Genomic DNA, 27401 nt, shown 5'->3' with positions numbered 1-27401 from the left:
CCCTTCCGCTGTTGGAATGTGCCGGAGCTTCAATAAGGGCAATCCATATTTCATTTGCTTAAATGCATTCGAAACTGGGCTCATTGCAGATGCATCTATCCGTGCATTCGGCATTCTGCAATCTGCATCCTCGCAGTTTTCAACGTTAAATTGCATTAAAATTGTCATTCGATAGAGCAATTATCGAGTTATGTGTTTGGCTTCACAAATGTTTGCCGTGTGTGTTGTATCTGGATTTCTCCATTCCATTTGCCAGCACTCACATTAAAACCGAATTCGTGTTCAATACTCGACCAGGGCATTATTGTTTCCTTGGAGATGATTTATTTTTTGTGTTCTGCTTGGGGGTGGCTCCACTTGTTGTTGATGTTTTCTATACGCATTAAATATGCTTGGTACAAACAAATTTGAAGCAGGCATGAAACAGAATTAAATTAAATTCCATTTAGCTCTAATCAAAAACATAATCAATATATAAAATTTAAGCTACCTGGCTATGGCTTTAATTTCATTTTTGCTTGTCTTCATTTTTTTGCACTTGGCCATTGCCGCCGGGGTAGACAAATAAATCTGCGGTTCCCCTCCAATAAAAATAGACACATTCGCAGTTTCAATTGCAACTAGACGGCGACTGCAATTCCCAGTTTTTTTTTGTTGGTTTTCTTTTGGTGGCACCGCAAAAAGTCGGAGGCACACACGCAAAAGGCAACGCGAAAATAAAGAGGCCGCCACATTTCAATCGAAAAGTTTTAATTGAGTTTTTGCAGCCAATCGAATAATCAAATCAAAACTCATTACAATAAAAGCAACAAGGCGGGCGCGAGAAAGAAATTAGTGCAATTCAATTAAGGCAATAAGGCCAATTAAGTTATTAAACGAATTAACAAAATCTACACGACAAAAACAAAAAGGCGAAAGAGTGCAAAAATGTTCGGTTGCATTTATCAGCTGTGGGACTGGTGAGTAGTGTAAATCTCGTTGATCTCTCTATGAAAGTTCTCTGCACCCACCATGCCCCATTCAATTCCCAACCCATTTCCCCTTCCGATTTTCCATTTCCCGTTGAGAAAATGAGGCCGGCAAGGTCAGCCGTGTGTTTGTGGCCGGTGCGGCGACTGCAGTTAATCAATTACGGTCAATTACGCGCTGAGCCAGTTGCATTTTCCACGGCCTCCGTGTCTTCCGCAGCTCGCGAATCTCGCAAAGACCCTCGACTAAAGCTTAACCCCTTGTTAAGACTGTTAAGTATTTCAACAATTTAGCTGCAACACTTTCGCTACAAAAAATCGATGATAAATGTACCCTTTTTGCTCAAATTATTAAAAAGAATTAAAGTATAAGGATTTAAACGCAAGCTGCATTGAAAATGCTCTCAATAAATACCATAATAGTCAGATTAAGCCCCAAATAAATTTACCATTAATAATATAATAATTTATAAGCTTTGTGTGTGTTATTTGTTTTTAATAAAGAATGTAAAAATAGCTCTTCTAGGGTTAACTAATGCGTCCACGCTCGCAAATAAAGCCCGCTGACCACATTTGATTGAATCACTTTTCCGCCTGCGTTGCGAACTTTACTGATCGGATTTCTGCTTTTCCTTTCCGGATTTGCAGGTTGGAGGCGCCGCCCCTCTTCACCGCCGGCACCATGGACGCCAAGAAGCTGCAGCAGCTGCAGGAGGCAGCTATCCTGGCGCAGCAGCAGAAGAAGCTGCCGCTGGCCTACCAGACGAATCTCGTGGACTACCGAACGGCAGCCTACAGTCAGGCACTGTACCAGCAATCGCCCACGGCCACCAGTTCCAGCGGCGGTGGACCACTGTCGCCTATTGACATGCAGCCGCAGTCCAAGCATCACAATCTAATGAAGCACGGCGGCGGAACATCGAGCAGTTCACACAGCTCCCCCTACCATCAGTCGTACTCCAGCAGCGGAGGCACTGCGGCCGGGGAGCAGCTATATCAATCGCCCACGGAGCGAACCTATCTGGCGGCAGCTGGAAGATTGCATGCCAGCAATGCCATGGCCGGTCATCATCCCATTTCGGCACTGCAGTCGCAGTATCAGCAGCTGCAGGCGGCCAAGATGCAGGCACAGATGGCCACACAAAGCGAGGCCGCACAGCAGCAGCAGCGGACATTTGCCTTGCGACAGGCCATGAACCCGCCCACAAACCACTACCACATGAGTCAGTCGTCCAGCATGGTCTCCAACATGACCGCTCTCAATCAGCAGCAACAACAGCAGCAGCAGCAGCAACAGCAACAGCGGGCTCCACCCTCTTCGCTTAATTTGCAAAATCAATATCAACCTGCTCAGGGTCCTCTGAAGTTGCAACAGCAACAGCAGCAACAACAACAGCAGTCGCAGCAGCCTCCAATGCCCAAACACTACCAGGAGCAATTGTACGCCCAGCAGCAGCAGCTGCAACAGCAGTTGCAACAGCAACAGCAACAGCAATTGCAGCAACAACAACAGCAGCATCGATACAAAAACGACCTGCAAACCCCGGGCAGTGAGCATGGTACCGTTTATATCCAGCAAAATCATCCCAATCATGTGGTGAACCAAGCTTGCCAGACTCAAATATCAGCGGTCAAGCCCAAGGCAACGCCCAGTTCCGAGGAGTCATCATCGAACTCGACCAAAAGTCCCAGCCATGCTCCGTTGGATCGCAAGAAGAGTGCCGGTTCCATACAGGCTCTAAAGTCGCCCATTACCAAGAGGCCACCATCGACACCGGTTACCCTATCGGGTTGGCTGCACAAACAGGGCTCCGATGGCCTGAAAGTGTGGCGTAAACGTTGGTTTGTCCTGGCCGAGTACTGCCTGTACTACTACAAGGGACCCGAGGAGGAGAAGCTATTGGGATCAGTGCTGCTGCCCTCATATCGCGTATCCGCCTGTTTGCCCGAGGACAAGATCTATCGCAAGTTTGCCTTCAAGTGCGAGCATCAGAATATGCGTACCTATTGGCTGGCGGCCGATAATTCGGAAGCCATGATGCAGTGGGTGAGGGCACTGGCGGCGGCCAGCTTGATGCAGGCACCCAGCAGCGGGGAGTCGGAGCCAAGTGTGAATTCCTCGCTGAATCACAGTGGCGAGAACTCCGATTCCGGCATTCACACATTGCAATCGCACCCTGGCAAGGGGCAGCCAACACCATCGTCGGAAAATACGGGCAGCAGTGGAGGAGGCAGTGGGAGTGGACAACCCCTCTATGCAAATGCACCACCCAAGCCGAGACGCATTAACGATGGGGGCTACTCATCACCATCACCCGAGCACAACGAACAGCAGCAGCAGCAGCAACAGCCTAGTCGCCGCCTCATGTCACCCACGCAGCAATTGTACCAGCAGCAGCAACACCAACGATCTCAGCAGCAGCAACCGCAGCAACATCACGCCATTTATGACACTCGAACTGGACATGTGTCCACCGCCTTGCAGTTGCAACAGGCGCAGCAGCAGTACTCCCTGGACCATCTGGAGGCGCAGTTCCAGCAGCAGCAACTGGACATGGAGGAGCAGATTGCGCGGTTGCAGCAACAACGCGCCGCCGAGGAGATCTACGGCGAGCGGGAGATGTACATGGCCAAGCTGATGCAGCAGCGACAGGGACCGAATGGATCATATCCCACCCAGCAGCAGTTGCTGCAGGCGGAGCGCAGGACACCCGATGCCTATGGGCGCTCGAAGCAGCAGCGGCTCTTTGCCGCCGCAGCAGCTGCAGCAGACTACGAGGACATCTACAACATGTCACAACTGGCAGGTGGCGGCGGAGTGCCCATGTCCGCCCAGGAGGCACTTCTTCAGGAGGCGGCCAGCTACCGCAGACCGCTGAGTCCGCCCAGCTACGATGGCAGCAAGCATGTGCCCGCGATGCCGCAGCGGTACACGCCCAATCATTTGGAGGTGAGTCTGAACATTAACACAGTTAGTTTAGCTAAATTTCAGTTTTTTTCTGAACATCTTAAATTGCTTATGAATCCCTTAAAGTCTTTATATTGCTTTGAAACTATTATTAGAAAAATAAGTGGGATTGAGCGCACAACCAGTGAGTGCAATTCTCAAAAGCAGTCAAAAAGGCAAACCACAGCCCCAAGGCAGCCATGAGCTGCGATTCCGATTGCGATTGCGATTGTTGATGACCTGCCACTTGGCATTGCATCCTCCCGCTTTATGGGTGCTTCGCATAGTGGGAAGCTGGGAGCTGTGCGCTTGGAGCTCGGGGGCGTGGCACCGGCAAAGGTCAGCCCACCAAATCATCAGCGATGCCACTTGATGTTGTCTGATTGCCGCAAACCGGGGGAACTGTCAGTGCTCACTAAAAAAAAAGCCGGCAAAGGAGGAGGAAAACTGAAAAGGGGCATAGATGATGATGGTGTTTCATTTCCGACCCTCGTTCCCTGACCTAGTTGCAAAGTTTCGCTGGCTGAGGAGTCTTGCACCTCAGCACGTATCAGCTTTTCACTTTTATTTGCCCTTGCCGGTTCTGGTGCTGCAACCAGAGGTGGCCGGCTCCTGTAAAGATAACTCCTTCATCCTCACGCTCCGACGACTCCAGAAAGCCACACTCACAAAAGCAGCTGCTGTTTGTGCTACTGCTGAAAGTGCCCCCATTGATGGACGATGGATGGTTTAGAACACCAGCTCCTCCAGAGTCTTTCTCGGAAACTTTCGGTTTCGAGCAGCTGCTGTCTCAAGTCCGCAACTCACAATTTAATTGGACTTTAGTGTGTCAGTGGGTTGCGAAATTGCAGACGTTTCGGTGAAGGAAGAGGTTCCACCAGCACACTCCTAAATACATGGCCACCAGTGCACCGACAATTTCCTTCGAATGCAACTATATGCACTCGCCGCCCTTTTGGGTTAGGTGGGTGGGGCAGCTGTTTAGTGGGTCAGGTCAGGCACAGCAAGTTAGCCGGGAAATGAGTCGCGTGCATGATTTATGGCCCCGGGTTCCTGGCCAAGAGACCAGCTGCGCCGCCTTCCAAGTTCCAAACAAGTTACGGGCCACGCCAATATTCCACACTTAAAAACTTGAAAATATTTCCGAAACTAAGTCTATGACATGGACCATGTTCAGTTAAATACGGCCATTAAACTTTAAGACTAAGGAAAATAGTATGCAAAAATGTCTGATTTTACTTTAGTTCATTGCAATTGAAATCTGAAATTAGTAAAACCTTTTCATAACTGACTGCCTCTAGTTTTCACGAGTGCAAAAGTAGTTAAAAATTCACAAGCCCATTTACCCCGATGCAATTACATAACCCTGCTCTAACATCTACCCTTTGTCCCCTTTTGTAGGCCAGTGCCGCCGATCAACTAATCAATACCATGGACTTGCGTGCCCGCACAGCGGCGGCCATAGTGCGTCCCCATTCGGCGGATTTCTTGGAGTATGAGGCTCGTGCCGAGGCAGCTGCAGCGGCTGCGGCCGCGGCGGTGGCCCAAAGTCAGCAGGATAGCGGCAGGGCGCCGAGGCCCAAGTCCAGCCTGGACATTAATCGCACACCGGACAGCTTCTACTACTCGGAGGCCAGCTATGCGGACAAGATGCGGAAGAGCGCGTTGTATCTGCAGAGCGGTGGAGCTGGAGCCGCTCAGCCGCAGCAGCCGGGCAGCTATCGCACCACGGCGGCAGATTTCAACTCCGGGGTAAACACCATTGGATATGAGAATCCCTACGAGCGGGCCTACAAGCGGCAGGAACTTCTGGCCGAGGCGCAGGGTGGCGGGGCCAGCAGCATGCCGCGAATGAGCCGATCCGCCAGCCAGGGACGCTCGGTGGCCTCCCAGCTGCAGTCGCCGCAGCAAGATGATCTGCCGCCACTGAATGTTCATCCGGGCTCCATTTTCCCGCCGTCGATGTCCACCCAGGAGATCATCAGCAAGAACGAGCAATTCCTGAGATCCGCTAGCGCCCGTTTGCCCAAAAGATCGGGCGGAATGGACGATGACTATTCGGCTGGCAATTCCACGACCACATCGCCTACGGGTGGTGCAGGTGCCTCCAACTCGCCGCAGCATTATCTGGATGGCGAACGGAAACGGGAGGAGTCCATGAAGCGTCTGCTAGAGTGGAAGCAGCGCATGCTGCAGTCGCCTTTGACACGCAAGGGCATCCAACAGGGCGGCAGCAACATGTCCGCCATGTCCAAGTTGGGCAGCAATCCAAACATCTTGCTGGCATCCACGGCGGTGGCCAGTGGAGCACGCTATGCACCCCAGGCGGGTAAAACGGGATTGGTGGGCAATGGAAATGGCACGGCCCAGGGAGCTGGAAATCCACCATCAGCATCGGGCATCCAGCGATCACGATCCGAGAGTCAGGCCAACGTGGGACCTGGGGGAGTGGTGTACAACAACTACTCCTCGGATGATGAGGGTAAGTCCTAGTCCGTGATGACTTCCATTACGTATTCCCCATTCTGCTTGGCTTCAACTCTGTCCCTTTGTAATACGTCTATATCTGTAACTCTCTCTTCTACGAATCTTAAACTACGTTTATGCGCAAGCACAGTAATGAATTACATATATGTAAAGGTTTAAATTGCTTAGTTCAGTTTAGCTTCATTCTTGTCTCCAATGTAAGTCTTAAATTAAATTCCTTGAAATTTTAAACAACTTTATTGAAGTATATTTTTAATTATGGAATTTAAAGCCAATTATCCTACGGCCATATTTATTTTGCATTAAAAATAATGCAATTGAAAAATAACAATTCTGTAGTTTTGGTTAATTATATTTGTTCAGCAGACTGCATTTTTGTTGGCATTTAATGCGCGCGCATAAACGTAGTATGTATCTCTGTTTGCATCAGTATCGTATCGTATCCATAGCTGTATCTTTTTATTTATCAGTATCTGTAGCTGTTGCTAACCGTGCTGCCCTGTTCTGCGTACCTCACTTTGTTTTGTTTTTTTATTTTTATATTTATACTTTTAATTTTACTTGGCGACTTGGCTTTTGCTTTCAGTTAGTTGCATGTTTTGAAGTCTTGAGACCTTGAGATGTCTGCTTTTTCCTTTACTTTGTAGTCATCGCAAGTTACTTTGTTGCAGTTGCAACTGCGTTGCCCTTTCGCTTAAGGACTCTAGAAATCTATAAATAAAGGACCTCATCTGGCCTTGACAGGCCACATTTTGTTCCAAACTCTGACCATAAACTATTTATAAGCCTTATCCATTTCAATGCTAATTTATCATGTTCAGACGCCAGACTAAACAATTAAAAGCTTCATGTAGTTAATACATCTGTGTATTACATTTTTTTGTGTGCTTGTTTTATGTTTTAATAAATATGGTTAATTTGAATGTACACAACAGAAAGCAATTTATGTCGAAACTCGAAACCTTCCTGCCGTGCGCACACAAATACAAATACAAATACATAGGCATATACACTCCACACCCACACAAAAGCAAAATTCAGAAGCAAATTGAAAAGTAGCGAGTAATTAATTTAGCAATGCTGCCAAAAAGTAGGCAACACATGAACCGAAATTCTGGCCAGTTTAAAATGGTTGGCCGAAAACTAAAATCAAAAGTACACACACATTCTTCCATTGCCTTTATCCGATGGAAAAAGGAGTGTAAAACGAAAAACCAATATTTCTGTAGTCCATAAATCTATCTCTCCCTTTTGTTTTTTGGAAATCTCTATCTTTCATGGGTTTAGTAAACATTTTTGGCGTAGTTTCGTTTCGGATTTGTTTCATTCATATACATATATACATATTCGTTTTTCCATCATGACAACCGGGTGCTTGGTATTTCCACTACTAAATGCCGCTGTAAACTTTGCACTAAAACCCAAAAACAATAAATAAGCAAAAACAAATAAAACTCAAACTCAATCTGGGCTCATAGCGCAATCGACCACCCATTTGATTGATTTTAATTACATACCAACCAGCAAGATATACAAATGTGTTTTATATATTTCTTCTTTTCCATACAAACATTTATAAATAATTCGTTGTGTATACGTTGAATTTGGTAACTCTTAAACAAAATATCTCAATTTGTAAATGCTGTAAATGTAAAACAATGATCGATACCGAAACTCGATACTCCCCAACAAAAAATTAACAATATCGATTCGCACTTATCGAAACGAATTGAATCGCAGCTGGGACTGTGGATGATGATAACTTGTATAGTGCGACGGCAGGAAGGTCATCGTCAAAAACAACAACTAAAGCAACGACATCACAGGCAATAGTGGCAACAACAACAGCAGCGTTAGCAATCACAAATCTTGGTAGTAGCAAAAATCTAGAGACTCCCAACCAAACAGATACAGAGGCGACACCATCGTCGTCATCAACACCATCATCAACCAAAGCGAAATTCCAACTAAAGCCCATTTTGAAAGTGCACGAGGCCAGCAAAACCCGCATTATACAGGTGCAACCCAAACATCTGGAAGAGCGGCCAAAGCTCAGATTGCAATTGCCCAAGGCGATGGGAAATGAGGAGGAGCAGAAGCAAGAGGATGAGGAGCAGGAGAATGTTGAGGCTGAGCCCGTACCCATTCTGCCAAAGAAAACAGCACCCAAGTCGCCTCAGAATGCCAATTATGTGCCTGTGTACAACAATAAGCTGGTTAGCAACTACGAGAACATGGAGTTTGGCAAGCCAATCCCCGAAAGTAAAATCCCTCACAGCAATGCAGCCATTACCGATCCCGAGGAGACGCCCATGCTAATGCAACTGAAGCTGTTCAAGGAACAGCAGGACCAGCAGAAGCAACAACAGGAAAACGAAGAGGAGGACCTGACACCAACAGCGGAAAGTAAACCCATTCCAGGCGAGGAGGATATGGAGGCTGCAAAGGATATAGAAGACCAGAAATTAGAATCAAACGAGGAGGAGCAGGAGGCGGAGGAAGAGGAGGAGGATGAGGATGACAGCACGGCTTGCGAGGAGTACACAGATGATGATATAGATGAAGCTCTGGCTCAGGATGATGAGGATGAAGCTGTCGTCAAGGCAGTAGAGTCCCAGGAACTGGCAGAGGAGCGGGAACTGCAGCAGATATATGTTAACGAGCCCATCACACCCACGGACCAGCAATTCGACGAGAGTCACTATCTGCCCATGACGCCCAAGAAAGTGGAACTGGGTCAGCCGGGTGTCCTGACCTTAGTTTCCGCTACGTACGCCGAGGAGGAGGAGGAGAATCACTATGTAGAGATGACAAAGGGCATACAGGACGAGGATTGCAGAAGCAACTACGAAATAATGTGTCTGGCCAGCACCAGTTCGAGTGCCTTCAAGGTGACCACCAAAACGGAGCCTGTCTACATGGAACTGGCAGGGGTTAAGGCATCATCCGCAGGGCCAGCCACCGAGGAGGCTCACTGCTCTTCGGGCCGTTCCACTTTAAAGAAGGGCAAGAAATCGGGCACTGAAACCCTGAAGAAGAAGACCAAGAAGCGACAGGGCAAGGACATGCCCGATATCCTTAAGCCGACCAAGAGTGCCCTGGCCTTGGCCAGCGATAGCTCGGATGCGGATGACGAGAGCAGCCGACAGCAGTTAGAGGCTAAGAAACTGCGCTCCAGGTCACGTTTCAGTTTATCGGATACATTCAGGCCAGCTTCTTACTACTTGGGAGCCTCAACGCCCCTCAACAATTATGCGGAGAGTTCGGATAGTGAGATATTACCACCACCACCCATTCCCGCTTCACCACCGCCCATGGAGGAGCTGAAAACGGAGGAGATCTTCTCCTCCGAGCACTATGATACTGTGAAAAGAAAGGACAGCAATGGCAAAGTGAATCTATCGTACGAACAATTGCCCAAGATGCATGCCAGCAATACGTCCCTGAATCTGCCGAAAGCTGTGCCCAGTCCTACTCTGAAAAGTAGTCGTCTCTCCCTGCCTGACCATTTCACCAAGGTGCGGATGACACCGCAGAGATTATTGGTTCCAGCCACTCCACCGCAGCAACATCACGCCAGGACATTATCCGACTCCAACTATAGTTGCCAGCTGACCGATACAAGTTCCCGCACATCCTCGGATTTGGATCTATATCGCAGGAGAGGCCAACAGCAGAGGTGTACCAGCAATAATTCTCTGCCCTTAAGCAGTGAAAATGAGTCCGTGGAATTCCGCCAGAGATCGGACTCCGAATTGGATCGCCAGCGTTCGAGGAGACCGCTTTCCCAAGAATCTATCAGTGAGATTGAGTCGTTGAGCGAACAGTTTGAGGAAACCCTGAGTAGTCATGAATTGGACACCTACCTGAGCCATTTGCACCTGTCCACCGGTCAGGCCACGCCCACCAGTCACCTGCTGAATGATGCCAATGCGGCAGCCGGAGCCGACATCCTGACCAATCTCATCAAGCCACCAAAAACATTCCGGAATGCCGAGGACGAGGAGCAGCATTTCTATGGTAACATACATTTTCTCTCCTCTACGGACTCAATTCAGCAGTTGGGTGAAGCTGGAGCAACAGCTCTACGGATTATCCACAGTCGCAATAACAGCAATATATCCACCCAGTCGGCTCCTTATTACTACTCCGAGCTGCCGGCACCGCCGCCCTTGAACAATCAGCGGGATATCCATGCTCATGGGCTTAACATAGCCCACATACACAATCCCATCGATCGGCATCAGTTCAATGTGGACGCACTGGTGGACAAGGATCAGGCCATCGATAGCAAGAACATCTATAGTGGGCAGAAGGACAACAACGAGAAGCTGAGCAACAAGAATCTCAAGCTGAACAAATCCGTGGATCTGCCGGCAGAGATGGAGGGCAGTGGTAGCAGTGGTGGTGCACTAAACCCGGTGGTCCATTCATATCTCACAACTACTAAAAACACAAATCTCGCTCGTAAAACGATTGGTGGTAGCAATCCGTCGGATGATGGCAATCCTAACGAAGATGGTGCTGGTGAAAACACGGAGGAGGCTGGCAAGACCCCGTCGAATAATGTCCATACCAACCTTTTAGTTTTAGGTGGCGAGCTGCTGTGGGAGGAGGATGCTCTGTGGCGGGAGAGCTTGCGTCGGGTGTCGCAGCGGCATGCCAGATCCTTGGACGATCTGGACAGGATTACGGCTGCTCCGCCAATTTCTAGTACGCCCAAGGCAAAACTGAGCCGCGAGGTGACCTATGTGAATGACAGCTTGAAGCCGCGCCAGCATCCGCACGTAAGCAACGAGCATGATGTCTATGTGCAACTGATGGACACTACGTCCTCCTCCCACGACCAGGACCAAACGGATTCCGATGTCTACGAGGTCCTGCGGGAGGAGACCGCCTCGAATTTGTCACACAAATCAAACGAACTGGATCGCGAGACCATCCGTCAGTGGGATGCCATGTCCAGTGGCCTAATGAAGAGCAACCACAGCGGAGTGGAGGCTACAGGAGCTAGCTCTGCCCACCTGCCCCTCACCAGCAGTGTGCGCTCCATCGTCCAGCAGTTGAACAATAGTTCCATGGACGATGCCAATGGCAATTCCATGGCGACGGGCAAAAAGTCAACAACGAACAACAATAATTAGTGAGGCTACCACCGCGGAAAATGCAACCCCTTCGTTTCCGCCCCGAAAAATATATGTGTGCAATCATTTTCGTAGTTTCAATTTTAGCTTTGCATTTTGCAATTTTGCAACTTTTGATTTTGCACTCTCCAAAATATTTTATGTCACTCTGTTTGCCCGTCATAATTTTCAGTTAGATAGTGCTCTATTTGTTTTGTTGACTGTCACTGTTGCTGTTGTTGTTGTTGTTGTTGTTGTTGTCATTATTGTTGTGTTATGTTGTTTTGTTTAATTAATCAACTGGTAAGCAAACTTATACTTATTTATCCAACCCACTTATCTCATTAAGTCATTGAAGCGCTTGTAAATATATTCGCCACTCACTCACATTCTCACCCATGCACTCACATCTGTAAAGTTGAACAAATCCATAGATAGTTAACTATTTGGGAAGCTACAAATAGCCATACAAGAGCCAGCAGCTGCAGATACAGATAAAATATATGCTAAACATCCGTAGATATTTTCCATACCCCAGCCACCCGGAAAAATTATACAAAAATTAGAGCAACACAGAGCCACCACCAATTACAAATCCAAATTAAATATTCCGTACAACTGCTGGGCATTCGCTAACCGATTACTGATTGCTTTCCTAAATATTTCGCGCACGCATTGAAACTATTTTAAGCCCAATCCCCAATCCACTCGACCAACTGAAATTACCTCATTTTCCTAATCAAATCTCTGTGACCTTATAGCCTCGATTTCCGTGCGCAATGTGAACAATCTGCCGGTGGGAAATCTGACGGTGAAGCCGGATCCCTCGGATGTCCATCAGGAGTCCGCTTTTGCCCCCTACTATGGCGGAGCGGCGGAGACTAAGTACGCCAAGAACACGGTGCTCACGGATCGCGGTCTGTATGCCGCCAACGGATCTGGACTGGCCACATCCACGCCCCAAAATCATCAGCAGTTCCGGATGCGGCGCACCGGAAGTAGGGCGGAAATCGATATGCTGGAACGCGAGACAAGCAGTCAGATCAGGGTGAGTTCATGTCGGGTTAAAACTTAAACGCATTTCAGAATCTTTCCAAAGTTTGACATAGCTCACTCGATTCTGTAAGTAAGCAGTCTTGAACCTATTGTCCATACAATTAAAATGTTACGAGAGCATGAAATATGAAACTCAATGAAATGCATCACCCAATTTCGACATAATTTACATTTGTCGGTAATCATTTAATAAATTGATAACAATGCGAGTTATCGCATTATGTTACTTTTGGGGGCAGGAACAAACGAAAGCTAAAATATGTTTACACAACCCACAGAACTTGGATGTCTCGGCCGGGGATTTGCTGAGTCGCACCCACGAGGAGCTGGTCCTTTTGCTGATTCAGTTGAGGAGACAAGGTAGTCAGACTGCCAGGGCCATCGAGCAGTGCTGCAGCGATATTCACGATGTTCAGGTGGATAAACAAGTGCATTTTATGTTTATCTTCGGGAGGTTTTGGCTAACTTCTGGTGCTGGTTCTGTGACTAAACCTATTTTAAGACCATCTCACTGTTTAAAATATTATTTTAAGTAGCCCCACTAAAAATGAAAATCTGTAATCCTCCACAGAATCGCCTGCGAAGTGCCGAGGGTTTGACCAGAGCGGAGAGTATCCAGCGTTTGGACTACTTGAAGCAGCACCTTTTAGACCTGGAGCGGCATTACGAGAAGAGCAAGCCGCTGGTCAATTTGGTGGACAACATGGTCAAGTTGGGCTCGCTGTATCGCAATGATGCAAACGGCAGGGTTCAACCAGCCACACTGGATCGCCTCGAGTTCAATCAGCGGATGCAGGAGCAGCAAATGCTGCAAGAGGAGCAGCAGCAGTGGGAACGCCTCAGTCCCAATCAGGCAGAGTTGCAGGTATGCATATTTCCATTATTTTAAAACAAAAGTAGAGTTTATATACAAATACATATATTTGAAATATTTAGGCCAAGGTGCGTGAGCTTTACCAACTGGATCAGCTGCTGCAGGAGGAGTCGGGCACTTTGCAGAGCTTGCAGCGTGACAAGGAGGACCTCGAGCGAGCCTTGGGAGGATTGAGGGCTCGCATCCACGACAACAATGCCACGCCCATGGCCCTGGAGGCGGCCAAGAAGCAGCAGCACATCCTGGAACGCGAGCTGTCGCGGGTTCATCAGCTTCTGGCCGAGAACTCTAAGGTATCCAAGGTGCCTAGTAGAAGTTTTTTGCATTTTGTGTCAACACTGCGTGTTATTTGTCTGCTTGAGCTTCGCATGTCGCTTATGTAACTAACCAAAAACTAATTTTACCAGGATTAAATTATAAACAGGAGTTCATGAAAATATATATATAAAGAATAGGTAGAGAGGCGGAATTTTAATTAAATTCCAAAAAATTCCATTTTTGCTAGCCAAACAATGTTGTTGCAATCAAAATCAATATCAAAAGTATTTGTTTTTTTTGCCCACCTACCTTTTGCTGAGCCTGAATATGAAACAAATTTGTATAAAACCATTATAATCAACAAGTTTTTCAACGGAATTATACATGTGCTTAGTTAAATAAATAAAAATTCATTACATTGGAAATGAAAATGTTTTGCCAATAAGGGATTGATGTGCGTAATGTATGTATATGTAACAGAATAAGTTTATTACTCAGGCAGCAATTTAAGTAAAGATAACTCAAATGAAATGAATTAAAATCGAGGTATAACGTTTTTTATATAGTAAGGATAGTTTTTTATTCAACTATTGATTACTAAAGCTCAACTGATAGGATTAATGCAAAAGACTTCTCGTGTTTGTGGCTCTGCTGCATGTGCCATTCTCGTAACCCGAGAGCCAACCAATTAATCCGTAATCCTTCCTTGCAGAAACTGGAGCAGACAGTGGCGGGAAATGCTCGTCTGGAGCAGGAGTTACTCCTCCTCCGTCAAAAGGTACAAGCCGTTCGAGGATCCACCAATGGAATAAACGGTGATGGCTCTCACATCAATGGTGATCAAACTGCCGCCGTTTTGGCTTCGGAATTGGAACGTGTGCAGTCCCTGGTGGGCGATATGCAAAGACAACGACACGAACTCAGCTCCGCAGTTCGCCAGCTGACGGAGAACTCGACCAGGTTGTACCAGGAGATTGGCAACAAGGAGATGAACGGCGGTGGATCCACCAATGGCAGTCTGAAGAAGCGAAGCAACTCCACAAGTTGGACCGAAACCGATTTGGATGCTAATATGCTGCGATGCGGATCCCGCCAGCAGTTGAATGATTCCACATTGAACCTATCAACTCCTCTCTATGTGGACACAAATAGTTCGACCAAACTGAGTGACTACAATCGATACAATGGCAGTAGCGATGCCATCGAGATGAGTGGAGTGGACAGTGATGGTTTCCTGGACAGCAATCCATTCGCCCTGGGCTTGGAGAAGCAGGAGATTAAGACGGTGAGGATTGTGAAGCGGGAGTCTGAACGTCGGAATCGCGATCGCAGTGAAAGGGGTCTAAGCAACTCCATTCAGAATCTGGATCAGGTCCTGGAGGAGGAGCAATATGCCCAACAGCAGAGGGAACAGCAGCTGTACGCTCAAAACTTGAAAGAACAGATGACCAACGGGCACCACAGTCGATCCAAGTCATTGCCCCGAAACTACAGTGAGCCGCCGAAACAACGACACAGTCGTCATCTGAACGGTGGCAAGCAGACTGGTCACCACTATAATGGTGGCTACGATTACGATCGGAACAGCAACTACGAGCATCAGCCGCCGCCACCACCGGCACCACAGAGCAATGGACACCACCACAATCATCAGCAAAGGGAGCAGCGCGAGCACCTTAACCCACTGGCCAATGCCTATTTCGCGAAGCAGCTCCAGCAGCAGGCGAATCCCTCGAGGGACAGTGCCCGTGTGGCCTTGCGGACCAAGACCGATTCCCTACAGAGCCTCAACAAGAGCCTTACGGACATCAGTCCGGAGCCAGTGTTCCAGAGCGTGGCTGCCCGGCAGATCATCAACGAAATGTCCGCCGGTTCGGCATCGGAGGACACCGAGAAGGTGGTGGAGAAGGTGCCGCCGCACCACAAGCATCGCAGAGCGGTTCCAAGGGAGAAGAGGCGACACTACACTGCGCCAAACAATGTCAATCAGAAAGCCATGGAAAAGGTGCAGGCCGAAAACGATATGAATCGAAATGTAAGGGAATGATAAGGAGAGAATATGGCGACTTATATTAACTAATAATTTATCCTTTCTTAGAACACCAACTGGCGAGCTCGCGATGATTTGGACATGGAGGTGGCCCTGCGACCACGAATGAATGCTCCTGATGTCGTTCGTTCTGCTTTGGGACAGGGAGAAAAGATATCCGAGAACACCATAGATAACTTGCTGCTGGCACCGAACAAAATAGTCATACCCGAGCGTTACATACCGGAAACAGTAAGAAAAATGTAATTTATTTTCTTAATCCAATTTATTAACTTTTTAAATTTAAATAGACGCCCGAACTGTCGCCGGAGGAAAAGAAGCGTCGTCAGGAGAAGGTCGAGTCCATCAAGAAAATGCTGGCTGAGGCGCCCATTAGCAGCAATGTAAGCCTGCCACACTCAGCTCATATCCATATAAAGTTACTCAATATAAATTCCTTTAGGAAAACGAGAGCCTGCCCCCGAGCAAAATCAACGCCGAGAAGAAGCAGCGCGAGCACCTGCTGCAACTCAACCAAATCCTGGCCCAACAAGTGATGCAAGTCAGCAAGATCGTGGCCGGTAAGTAGAGTCAGCCTGGAATGCATTTAGGTCTCCTACCAGATGATAACCCTTGTGTTAAGTTCCAATCGATATCCGAAAAAAAAGACCCAATCCGAACGTATACGCAATGCCTTGCAAGTTGAGTTTATGTTCCATGTTTATGTTCTTACTAATATGCTCTCTCGAAATCGAACATATAGACCCTTGCGTTAATTATCTATATGTATATATACCTAAGCGTTTATTCAGTGTAATCTAACCATGCCAGAAAACCCATCCATTTCAAACTGTCAACTCTATGCTCTTCTAATCTCTATATATGTATCTTCTTTCAACTCTTTCTGATTTCTAGATGATTAATGATAAAACATATCATATGCATACCATCTAATCTAAAGCGTTAAGCCCCCGTTCGCATAAGAACTCAATGATCATGCCCCCCACCTCATTGCGTGCTAATCACCGGCGTCGTCCAAAGTTCATAACCCCTTCTCACAATGACACACCTCCAACCACACAATCTAGACACTCTCAACAGTCAATCATACATCTCAAAACCTGTGGCCCACATTGCCCTCTCATGCATTCGCATCTGCACCCGACCAGATTATGTATAATTAATCATAAATTAAGTAGCCATCGATGAGAGTTCTATGAACTTCCGCAAGATTGCATATTTCACATATTGCGCATACGCAGTGTTAGCCGACCCAGAAATCATATCAAGCTGAGAATTCTTGGGAGTTTCTAATTTGAATGAAATAAATATTTAAATAATCAATTTAAAGTGAATAATTCGTATTAGACCATATTTATTTAAGAGATCATTTTGTATGTTATTAAGGTTGAAAGGCCCTAGGAAGGTATATTTATTATAAAACTAACACACAATTTACGTTCATATTATAATTGTATAATTTTTGCATTCGTTTAATTCTACATGTTTATTTGTTTGTTTTGCATATTTTTCTAGGAAATCCCACTAGTCACAACTAATTTGCAAGTAGCCTGTCGAGTTGTTTCTGTTCACCTTTTGTGTTTTACATACCTATGCATTGCATTTAACTTTTGTTCACGTTGTGTTTTTTTGCCAATCTGAGAGGGTTTGCATAACGATACGCGGTAAATGAGTTTGTTGTTCGAAACATACCAAACATATATATGCATACCTAGTACGATACACCTAACTACTATACAGTAACTACAGCAAACAAGAACACACGCGAAGTTGAGATTTACAGCATGCTAAACTCACATAAAAAACTCACCCAAATCAAACGCAACAATTCACAACAAGAATACTAAAAAATACAGAAAAAATAGAGAAAAAACGACAACAAGAATAAACTGCAACGCAATAGCAACAAGAACAAGTACAACAACAACAAGCACAAGAACAACAAGAACAACAACAGATATACGATTACGTAAGTCCAGGTTTGTACACATCTTGATTATACCATATCCATAAATAAACCGTAATCGAGTAGCTTCCAGGCAATATGTAATCACGCCCAAAACTCTGCTTAGCCTAGATATCGAATATATTGGCCAAAATATTTAACCTGCACGCCATAAATATAATTGTATACCATATAAGCTGTAAATGATAATGCACTCTTACACTAATCCACTAAACCACAAACAAGCAAACTTACAAAACACCAAAAATATCACAAAAAATAGCTTATCACCAAACTGAGCACAGATTTTATTATGTCAACAAAGTGCAACTTTATTGGAAATTAAGGAATAACAAGTTCAATTCAATCGTAATAATAATATATAATCAAAATTTCAATCGTTAATAAGAGAAAAAAGTCATATAAAGTTAGAGCAGTAATAGCAGAGGACTAAACTTTTATTAAATTACCAATAAAGAATTTAGAACTATAAAATTTGAATTTAAAGGTTTCAAAATTGTGTCTTGAATTGTTTGCAAAAGTTTTAAAATTAATTTCAAATGCAAATGGCTGAGTTTCCAAACTAAATTTCTGCACTGCCTAACATGCGTATAAAAGTTGCCAATAAGAGTCAAGAAGCGATAAATCGAGTAAGTATAAGCTCAAAGCACCAAGAAAACAGCTAAGACAGGAGTAGCAGACAACACACACTACCAAACAACAAAGTTCCGAAAAAAAGGACACAAATCCGACACACACACACGATATACGATATATACTTCCAAATGGTTATCGGTGTACTCCTTTTCATACTCAAACTTTTACAGCACGCTTGGGAAGGTTTTTGGTCTAAGAAAATGTATATTCTAAACATGGCGTACTAACTCTTTGACTCTTTTTTTCGACCCACAGAGAAAGCCATGTCAAAGGCGGCCGAAAGATCGAACCAAGAGGACGAAAACGGTTCGGAGTCACCAAGTGAACCACTGCCGATATTCCAGCAACGCGACAACTTTTACAGCTAAACACGATCGACAACGTCAACTAATTAACTAACTCCGATTAGCGAATTATACTATTCAGGCACAATATCCGCTGCATTTATCTTGAAAATCAAACTAGGAAATTTGCTAACAATTTTAACCGAAAAACGTATCAATTCTTAAATGTGACTGAGTTTTTTGGGGAGGGGGTCGTTATATACATAGACTCGTATGTATATGTTGCGAAAGGACTACGAAAGATCGAAAGTCAGATGGCGGGGTTAAATATAAAAGAAACGAATTTTTGCGAGACGATTGTTATTGCTTAAATGATACTAAGCATATTATTATATATATACAACATATACAATATGGAAATCAAAGATTCAACATATCACTGTAAGCGTGTTACAAGTCATTTAAACGATATCAATTACACACAATTAGCGAGCGTTCTTGAACTGTAGGAAATTCGATTTGGGTATATAGGGTCAGCAATAACTGATTTAAATCGGAGTTGAGGCGAATCAAATACGTTCCTGAAGGGCTTACAAAGGTAGAGGAGTGACAGGTCAAAACTCATTCACGACAACTAATACAATAACTTCAAAGACTTTTGAAACGGACTTTTCGAGAGTAGCGCATTTTCTCTACAATGGAACAAACAAATGAAAATACCAACCAACCAAGCAGCAGTTGCATTAATTGAACCACTTTTGGAGCCAATATTATCGCATTTGATATGAACAAGTTTTTAAGATCAGTTAGCAGAATATCAACAGCAGTGGCATCAAAGTTAGTTTAGATAGGGGGACTCAAGTCCGAACCCGATACCATCATACTTATAGGGCAGGAACTCTGGAATAACTATGAGTATCCGACAGAACGCACAGCGCACTCAATGCACTTTGAACCTTCGCAGCATTTTCCCAAAAGTACCTATCACAATTATTAATAATAAGAATATATATGAATACACACAACTGAGGAAATATAATTGAATTGTATTGAAACGAGAACATATAAAAGGCAACGCTGAATTACGACATGCATATATTAATTTAAAGCTATACATATTTAAACGAGCATAATGCTATTAATATACACAAACGTACACATAATTATTTAAATGTAGGTCAATTAGCCAGGCAATTAAAAGCGGAAAGCGGTTGAAGTCAAATATTTGATCATGTTGATGAATGTTTTTAAAAAATGAAATTGCAATACAAGTCAATGGATAAAATTATACGCAATCGCTGGTTGAATTTAATGTCTATGAAAACTTCAAAAGTTATTGAAAAATTCGCATAGCTCTATTCACAATTATACATATTAATAATAAACGTACTAACCCGAATGAACAACGACGTAAAAATGTTAATACTATTATATATAGAGTACTATATAATCTAGACGAAAACGATCCCTGCAAAATTGTACAAAAGTATATTTTAAGTTCTTAGCTTTTAGTTGTTATTATCTATTTGCTACGTATGGTTTAAAGTTCTTTTTATCATAATTGCTAAGTTCCCAATGATTCCACACAAGTTGTTTGTACATTTCGCGGTGCTATATGGATGTGTGTATGTAAATTATTTGCTCTCAAGTTTTCCCCTAAGTTTGCGCACCCACAGAAGAAGTTAAGCAAAGTCAAAGTATATATATATATATATACATATAGATACTGTCAGATATGTAGAATGTCGGCTTATAATTGCTACTGCACCAGGCATATAGGCACGCATACCTCCACGAAAAACGAAAGTGGGAGGGCAAAACATTATATAACAAGAACACACTCAACAAATATTTATTGCATATATATATATATATAGAGATATACATAAACATATACATACATACAAACTGTACGTCATAATATGATAAGAGTTGAAGAGACGATAAACTGCGACCGAGAAATGTTATCAATAAAGATTATAGTTGAAAATTCAAGTGCGCCATTGTTTCCATTGTAACGTCACGAAGGTTTCACGGAACAGGAACTCGACTGGTCACTTAATGCCCAGCCTTATGACGAATCTCGCTGCCAATTGCCGGCTAAATTCAAGATCAATGCTAAGGGGCGGAGTCTCCAACGCCGTGAATCACAATGAGTTCAACATTAAATATTTACTTTGATTTGTATTCCGGACCGACGCCTCTGGAATGACAAATAGACCCAGAAATCGACGTAAAAGCTGGGCACTACGGGCGTGGGAGTGTTCATAGACGTATCGGGCGAAATGTGGAGCATTCGATAACTTTCTAAAAGAGTCTTATCACAGCCCGATATCACATTAGCATAATCATGACTCTTGTGGCTCAGTGGATCGCCCACAAGTGGTTCAGTGATAGCCAAATTTGGATTGGCTATAATTAATACACTAAAAAAAGTTGTATATAGAAGTTGGCAAAATTAGATGACTCTCATGTCAGATTTTCCAGCAAGGAAAATTAGAGTTTTAGGAAGGAAATTTAGATTTATTAATAATGCCATGCGGAATATAATATTTATATAGTATAGGCAAACTTATTAGTAATTTTGCTTTTATATTAAAATTTATTTTATACGTAAAGTACGAATGCTTCACAAGTTAGTAATTATTATACATATATTTTTCCAAGTGTATTTACTAACAAATACGTTAATCTGTGAGGTTTTCGCACTGCCGCACAACGCTACTACTCAATAGGGTTCAATTTGTTGACGACCGCAAAATTAACAACATTTTGTCACATTAACTGGCAATTAAAGTACGTTATCTGCTATTCCGGACCAAAATCGGGCCATTGCAGGCCCGACTAACTACAATATGCTCAAGAAACAATCGACCTATGAACGCGGTGGCTTATGTATGTAAATTGGTTGGGGGTATGAAAAACCTGAATTATCATTAACCGATCAGGTTTATGGCGTTGAGCGGCGATGATGCACGCAAAAGTAACTCAAAATCTGAGTGACTAAGGGAGCAGCAGATAAAAAACCCCGACATGCGACATTGTCCAAGTATTAATTGTGCGGAATAAAGTGACTCGTACCGCGAGATTTAGTCGATTTTGTGCGGCTAAAGAGCGAGGTTCAAGCGAAACGTTCCACGAAAGATATACGGCTAAAGTGGTGGTGCAGTTGTCCAAGGAATCCAGAATAGCAGTATGTTAGCCTCAGTTGCCGCCCGTGTAAGTCCAGAGACCGTAAATTGATGGCCCCAAGCACAACTGAACCCCATTTCAATCGCATATTTCAACCAGCTGGCGCTGTTCGCTGTGATAAGCACCCAGAGTCTGCAGCTCCTCCAGGCTGCTCCGTTCCCAGGCATCGAGAATGCGTCAGTATCCGTATCTGTTAGTCCCGTATTTTCTCTTCACTTCACCTGGTTTTTTTTGCCTCTGTTACTTTGCTCCGGTTTTCAGTGCCTTCACCAGTGACGATTTATTGGCCGAGGAATCGGCGCCCGTTGCTAGCCAGGTCCACGTCCAGCACAATCGGCATCGTCGCCATCATGAGGACGGCAATTACCATGGGCACAGGCACCACAAGCGTCACTGGGATCACCATTTTCCGGGTCCGGACTGCCATCACCCTGGCGGTTTCGGGTTTGGATTTGAGCATGGTGGACCACCTCCCCATGGCCACCACCACAGATTTGAGCCACATGACTTCCAATCGTTTCCAAATGCCTTTGGACCACCGGACTATGAGGAGCACCAGCGTCCATTTGAAGCGCCACTGGAGCCTTTTGAAGGTGAGTGTTCTTTTTCTATTTTCTTTTTTTGAAACTATTGCGTTTTGGTAAATAATTAAAGTAGTTCGGGTCAGAGTATTAAAAGAGGTATAATCGCAAAGTGTTGAAAGAAATTACTAATCCTTTACTGGTTTATTTTTCAAGGTGGTCTACAGCTTTCTTTTCCTATCTCTCTGATAACAATATTTGTCATGTTTTTAGGGTAAATATAATTGGGTAAATATAAATAGGGCGCGAAGTGTTTGTTTTCATTTTAATGGCAATGTAAACATACTTAATTCAACCATTTAGTCATCAAGAATATCCAACTATGTAGCCTGAACTTTTATTTTGTTTATATCGTTAAAATATTCAATATATAATGAGAGTACACATTATACTTACAAATCCCTTTAAACTTCACATCTTATCAGTGCACTTATTTCTTTTAGGAAATAAAGGGGTAATCAATGAGCTTACAAAGCAACCCAGCTCAAGCAGCGTAGCTCCACCACACACAGCTCCAGTTACGCCTTCCTCAATCACAAGAACCACCAGCACCACCACCACAAGAACCATCAGCACCGCCAGATCGACTACCATGGCACCCACCTCTTCCAGCACCGAAGAGGCACCCTTGGCCATCGACATACGCATCGGCTGACGACCTAGACCTAAGGCTCCATTCATTCTATCTTATGCATTAAAGTGACATTAAAGTTGCTAGCCAAACCACAAGTTATCTATCCATTACCATTATAATCGGGCAGCGAAGCCTGGATGCGCACAGCGTAACTATATCCAGGCTACTTACAGGGATCTTTTTTTAGGGCTGTCTGCGCTGAAATATATGGTAATTCTAGAGCATAAACAACGGCAGGGGGTGACAGTAACACAAAATGCGAATGCAAAACAATCGGAAAGAATGTGGCAAGACAAGCAACCAGCTAAACCGATCTGGAATTGAGCACACTCAGTCAGCAGAAACAAAACAAAAGCCCCACTTTGCCCCACCACTACCCGCGACCATTCCCGTAAAGTTGCGATTCTTCGGAGAATCGCACCTCTCACGCACTCTACGCAGGAACAAAGGCGCAATCCAAGAACCGGACTGCAAAAAAAAAGAGTGTTTCGAGACTGCCTCCCACTATAAAAGTCGAGCCGATCCAGAGCTCGACTGTCATTTGACGCCAAACGCGCGTCGCACGCAGAAGTCTCGAGATTCCCCCCGATTTCACTATATAATATATATATAGTTATATATTCAATTCTTCGCCGATCGTCGTTTTGTGGTCGGAGCATTTAGAAATGGGTAAGCCGCACTGTGCATACAAAGTGCAAATCGGTGAATGAACTTGAGGCGTGCAGCGTTATGGACACATAACCTTAGCCGGTCCAAAAGTATAAGCCCTAACACACTGGAACGATAAGAGACTCGAACTACATTCAATTAAAAATGCGCGTCACGTCGATCTCCAAAACAAGTCTTAACGGGCAACGGGAGAGGCTTTAACGATTCTTTTATTTGAAAACAAAAACAACGCAAAAAGCTGTTGTATTCCTGAAAAATCCAAGAATGGTGTGCTTAAAATAAACAATATACTTGCTTGATTCTTAAATTCTCAAGGAGTGCACTTCCAGAAAATTCATATCTTTATAAACGTGTTCTATTTATACCTTTCCCATTGCCATTTATTTACCATAACTGCTTTTAGTCAGATATATTCCGCTCCTACTCCTGGGAGTGCTGTGCTCCTGGCCAGCTGACACTGTGGCCAGTGACCAGCCTTCCCGCGTCGTCTGCTACTTCAGCAACTGGGCCGTGTATCGAACTGGAATCGGTCGCTATGGATTGGAGGATGTGCCCGCCGACCTGTGCACCCACATCATCTACTCCTTCATTGGTGTTAACGACAAGAGCTGGGATGTGCTGGTGATCGATCCTGAGTTGGATGTGGATCAAGGTGGCTTCAGCAAGTTTAGCCAATTGAAGAAATCCAACCCCAATGTAAAGCTCGAGATAGCAGTGGGTGGCTGGGCGGAAGGTGGCTCCAAGTACTCACAAATGGTGGCTGTTCGCGATCGCCGACAGAGTTTCATACGCAGTGTGGTTCGCTTCATGAAGCAGTACAACTTCGATGGATTCGACTTGGACTGGGAGTATCCGGGAGCCACGGATCGCGGTGGCAACTATGGGGATAAGGACAAGTTCCTGTATTTCGTTCAGGAACTGCGACGTGCCTTCGATCGCGAGGGCCGCGGATGGGAAATCACCATGGCGGTGCCCGTTGCCAAGTTCCGGCTGAACGAAGGTTACCACGTTCCGGAATTGTGCGAGTGAGTTGAATACGTTTCTTTATTTTTATTTCCCTTAGATATATATAAATATATTTACCATGGTTCTGCACATTCAGCTAGAAAAAGTTAACTTAGCAAAATCTCCATATCTATCCAGAAACATGTATTCCCTTTGATTTATTGCAGAGCGCTGGATGCCATTCACGCCATGACCTATGACCTGAGAGGAAACTGGGCCGGATTCGCTGATGTGCACAGTCCACTCTATAAGCGAAAGCACGACCAATACGCCTACGAGAAACTGAATGTGGTAAGTGTGATAAAAAAAAAACATGTGGGGAGGATGGGGCGGATTTCGATTCTGGTGCCAAACTAATTAGCGTCGCCATTCAAGAACGACGGCCTTGCGCTGTGGGAGGAGATGGGCTGCCCGGCCAACAAGCTGGTGGTGGGTGTCCCCTTCTATGGTCGGACGTTCACGCTGAGCAACTCGAACAAGAACTACAACATGGGCACCTACATCAATAAGGAGGCAGGCGGCGGAGCACCGGGTCCCTACACGAATGCCAGCGGCTTTTTGGCCTACTATGAAATCTGCACCGAGGTGATGGACAAGTCCAAGGGATGGACGGTGGAGTGGGACGACGCTGGCATGGTGCCCTACACCTACAAGGACACACAGTGGGTGGGCTACGAGAACGAGGCATCCATTCAGATCAAGATGGACTTCATCATGCAGCGGGGATACGCCGGCGCCATGACCTGGGCCATAGATATGGACGACTTCCATGGGATGTGCGGCATTAAGAACGGCCTAACGCAAATCCTGTACGATAACATGATGAACTATCGTGTTCCGGAACCTACAAGGCAGACAACACCAAGGGTAAAACTAATTCAGTAACTATTAAATTGTCTAATAACTTAGCTTAAATCACTTGCAGCCTGAGTGGGCAAAGCCGCCAGCAACACCACCAAATCCGGATGAGGGCGCAGTGGTGGCACCAACTACGAGCACTACCAAGAGGCCAAAACCAAAACCGAAGCCAACTTCAAGTCCAGTAAGCCCAACATCCGCTCCAGGTCCTGTTCCAACTGTTGGCAGTGGCACTCCAAAGCCAACCACAAAGGTACAAATTAACTTCTTATAAATTATAGATAAAGTTTTCAGTTAATATCATATATTTATATACTTTCTTTAGAAGCCCAAAAAACCAAAGAAGACAACAACCACCACAACAACCACTCCTGCTCCGGAAAAGAGCACCGAGGAGCCGGAAGAAGTTGTTCACCCAGTGGAGCCCACTGATCCCGAGCAGCCTATGGGGCCGCAGTTCGATCCCAACGAGATTGATTGTACCAACCGTGACTTTGTACCGCATCCTAATTGCCGAAAGGTTAGTATATGTAACCATTGTTTATACGAGGAGTTATGTGTTATGTCTATTGTCAATAAGGCCAGGGGTGTGCTTGGTTTTATAAAAAGGTGGTCTAAGGAATTGGATGACCCTTACTTGACTAAAACCTTATTTATTCCGTTAGTCCGTCCGATTCTCTAGTACGGATCACCTGTTTGGAGTCCACAATACGCAGTCCACTCGGACCGCATTGAATCGGTCCAAAAAAACTTTCTTTCTTTATTTGTAAGCTTATTCGTGGGGATGTTGAGAGTCCCGACTTGATTAGTCGGCTTAACTTCTCGGTTCCAAGTAGATTCACTAGAAACTATACACCCCTTATCTTAAATCATTGTAGATCTAACTATGAGTTGCATGACCCTTACAGAGTTTTATGTTCTGACTATAATAGACTTTATCCTATTATCTGTAATCTTGACTCTCTGCCGCTATTAAAGCAATCGATTTTATCTTTTCTATTACATAATTAGATCCTACTAACACTAATATTTATTTATTATTTAACATTATATTCATTTCCTCGTTCCTATTCTATTTTTTATATCGCGTCTATATCTTCTCGCGAATCGAGCCGTACGATACACGGCAGCGCCTCTCGGTCGGTTGGGCGGGAGGTGTGGCCGTGGGAACCGTGCGATAAAAAAAAAAAAAAAAAAAAATCATTTCGTAAGAATTTCTTAAGAGTTTGTAGTTTGAAAAAAGCATTGCATACTTCAAGGAGATGGTATTATTCTGTATTTGGATGACTTACATATTTCATATTTCCTTTCCCGCAGTACTTCCGCTGTGTCCATGGCAAACCCGTCGAATTCGAGTGCAAGGAGGGAACGGCCTTCCATACGGTCCTGAATGTCTGCGATTGGATCGAGAACAGCGACCGCTACTACTGCAGTCGCATGAAGAACAAGGAGAAGGGCAACGAAGCCCACTAACTGTCCCAAAATATATGCATTAACTATTTAAAACGATAACTTTAGCATAGATTTGGAATATATCTAGTAATACTTAGAACTAGGTATCTAAGTATTTAAAATGAATAGCATCTAAGGGTCATAAAGTAGACCAGACGAGACGAAAACCATAAAAATAAATAAGATTTTAAAATCCAATAAACCAAGAACTAAATGAGCCGTTCAATAGATGTATGAGCCATCATTTCGAGAATAAAACAATGACCGATGAGGCAGATCGTGTCTTACATAACCATTACGCATACGTAATGCACCCTGGCCTGCCGCAATTTTAGGTGGGCACTTGCCATTTCTAATTAGG

General features: G+C 44.7%; 3 protein-coding genes across 17 annotated transcripts in view; all 3 read left to right on the top strand.

The window, feature by feature from the left end:
- The window catches only part of LOC6606483, a 48999-nt gene extending 28355 nt beyond the window's left edge, over positions 1-20644 (top strand). For 2 of the 14 annotated variants that reach the window (XM_032722101.1, XM_002031249.2), the window contains 3 exons: positions 1617-3918; positions 5317-6397; positions 8143-11781. In XM_032722101.1, the coding sequence (XP_032577992.1) occupies positions 1651-3918; positions 5317-6397; positions 8143-11546 (6753 nt within the window). In that variant the 5' untranslated portion in view covers positions 1617-1650 and the 3' untranslated portion in view covers positions 11547-11781. Of the gene's footprint in view, positions 1-747; positions 960-1616; positions 3919-5316; positions 6398-8142; positions 11782-12286; positions 12574-12859; positions 12998-13152; positions 13447-13517; positions 13758-14425; positions 15749-15811; positions 15995-16053; positions 16147-16205; positions 16324-17278; positions 17743-18620 lie in introns of those variants that run through there. The other 12 variants (XM_032722106.1, XM_032722111.1, XM_032722105.1 and 9 more) reach the window with 12 other exon arrangements.
- A 1075-nt stretch (positions 20645-21719) lies between these two features.
- Positions 21720-23151, top strand: LOC6606482 (forkhead box protein G1). 2 transcript variants are annotated; one of them, XM_032722115.1, is made up of 4 exons: positions 21720-21868; positions 21941-22017; positions 22103-22434; positions 22848-23151. In XM_032722115.1, exons 1-4 carry the CDS (start codon positions 21845-21847, stop codon positions 23075-23077), a joined length of 663 nt encoding a protein of 220 aa, XP_032578006.1. In that variant the 5' UTR covers positions 21720-21844; the 3' UTR covers positions 23078-23151. The 2 variants fall into 2 exon arrangements, with proteins under 2 accessions (XP_032578006.1, XP_002031283.1); XM_002031247.2 differs by having other exon boundaries at positions 21723-21868; positions 22866-23151.
- A 443-nt stretch (positions 23152-23594) lies between these two features.
- Positions 23595-27268, top strand: LOC6606481 (endochitinase). The gene is made up of 7 exons (XM_002031246.2): positions 23595-23725; positions 24129-24750; positions 24898-25021; positions 25106-25597; positions 25656-25841; positions 25914-26108; positions 26906-27268. Exons 1-7 carry the CDS (start codon positions 23722-23724, stop codon positions 27059-27061), a joined length of 1779 nt encoding a protein of 592 aa, XP_002031282.1. The 5' UTR covers positions 23595-23721; the 3' UTR covers positions 27062-27268.
- The last annotated feature ends 133 nt before the right edge of the window (positions 27269-27401 follow it).

This window comes from Drosophila sechellia, chromosome 3R (genome assembly GCF_004382195.2).
Source record: "Drosophila sechellia strain sech25 chromosome 3R, ASM438219v1, whole genome shotgun sequence".
In the NCBI taxonomy this organism is placed as follows: Eukaryota; Metazoa; Arthropoda; class Insecta; order Diptera; family Drosophilidae; genus Drosophila; species Drosophila sechellia.
The sequence above is the reverse complement of the archived record's forward strand: the minus strand, read 5'-3'. Positions and strand labels throughout refer to the sequence as shown.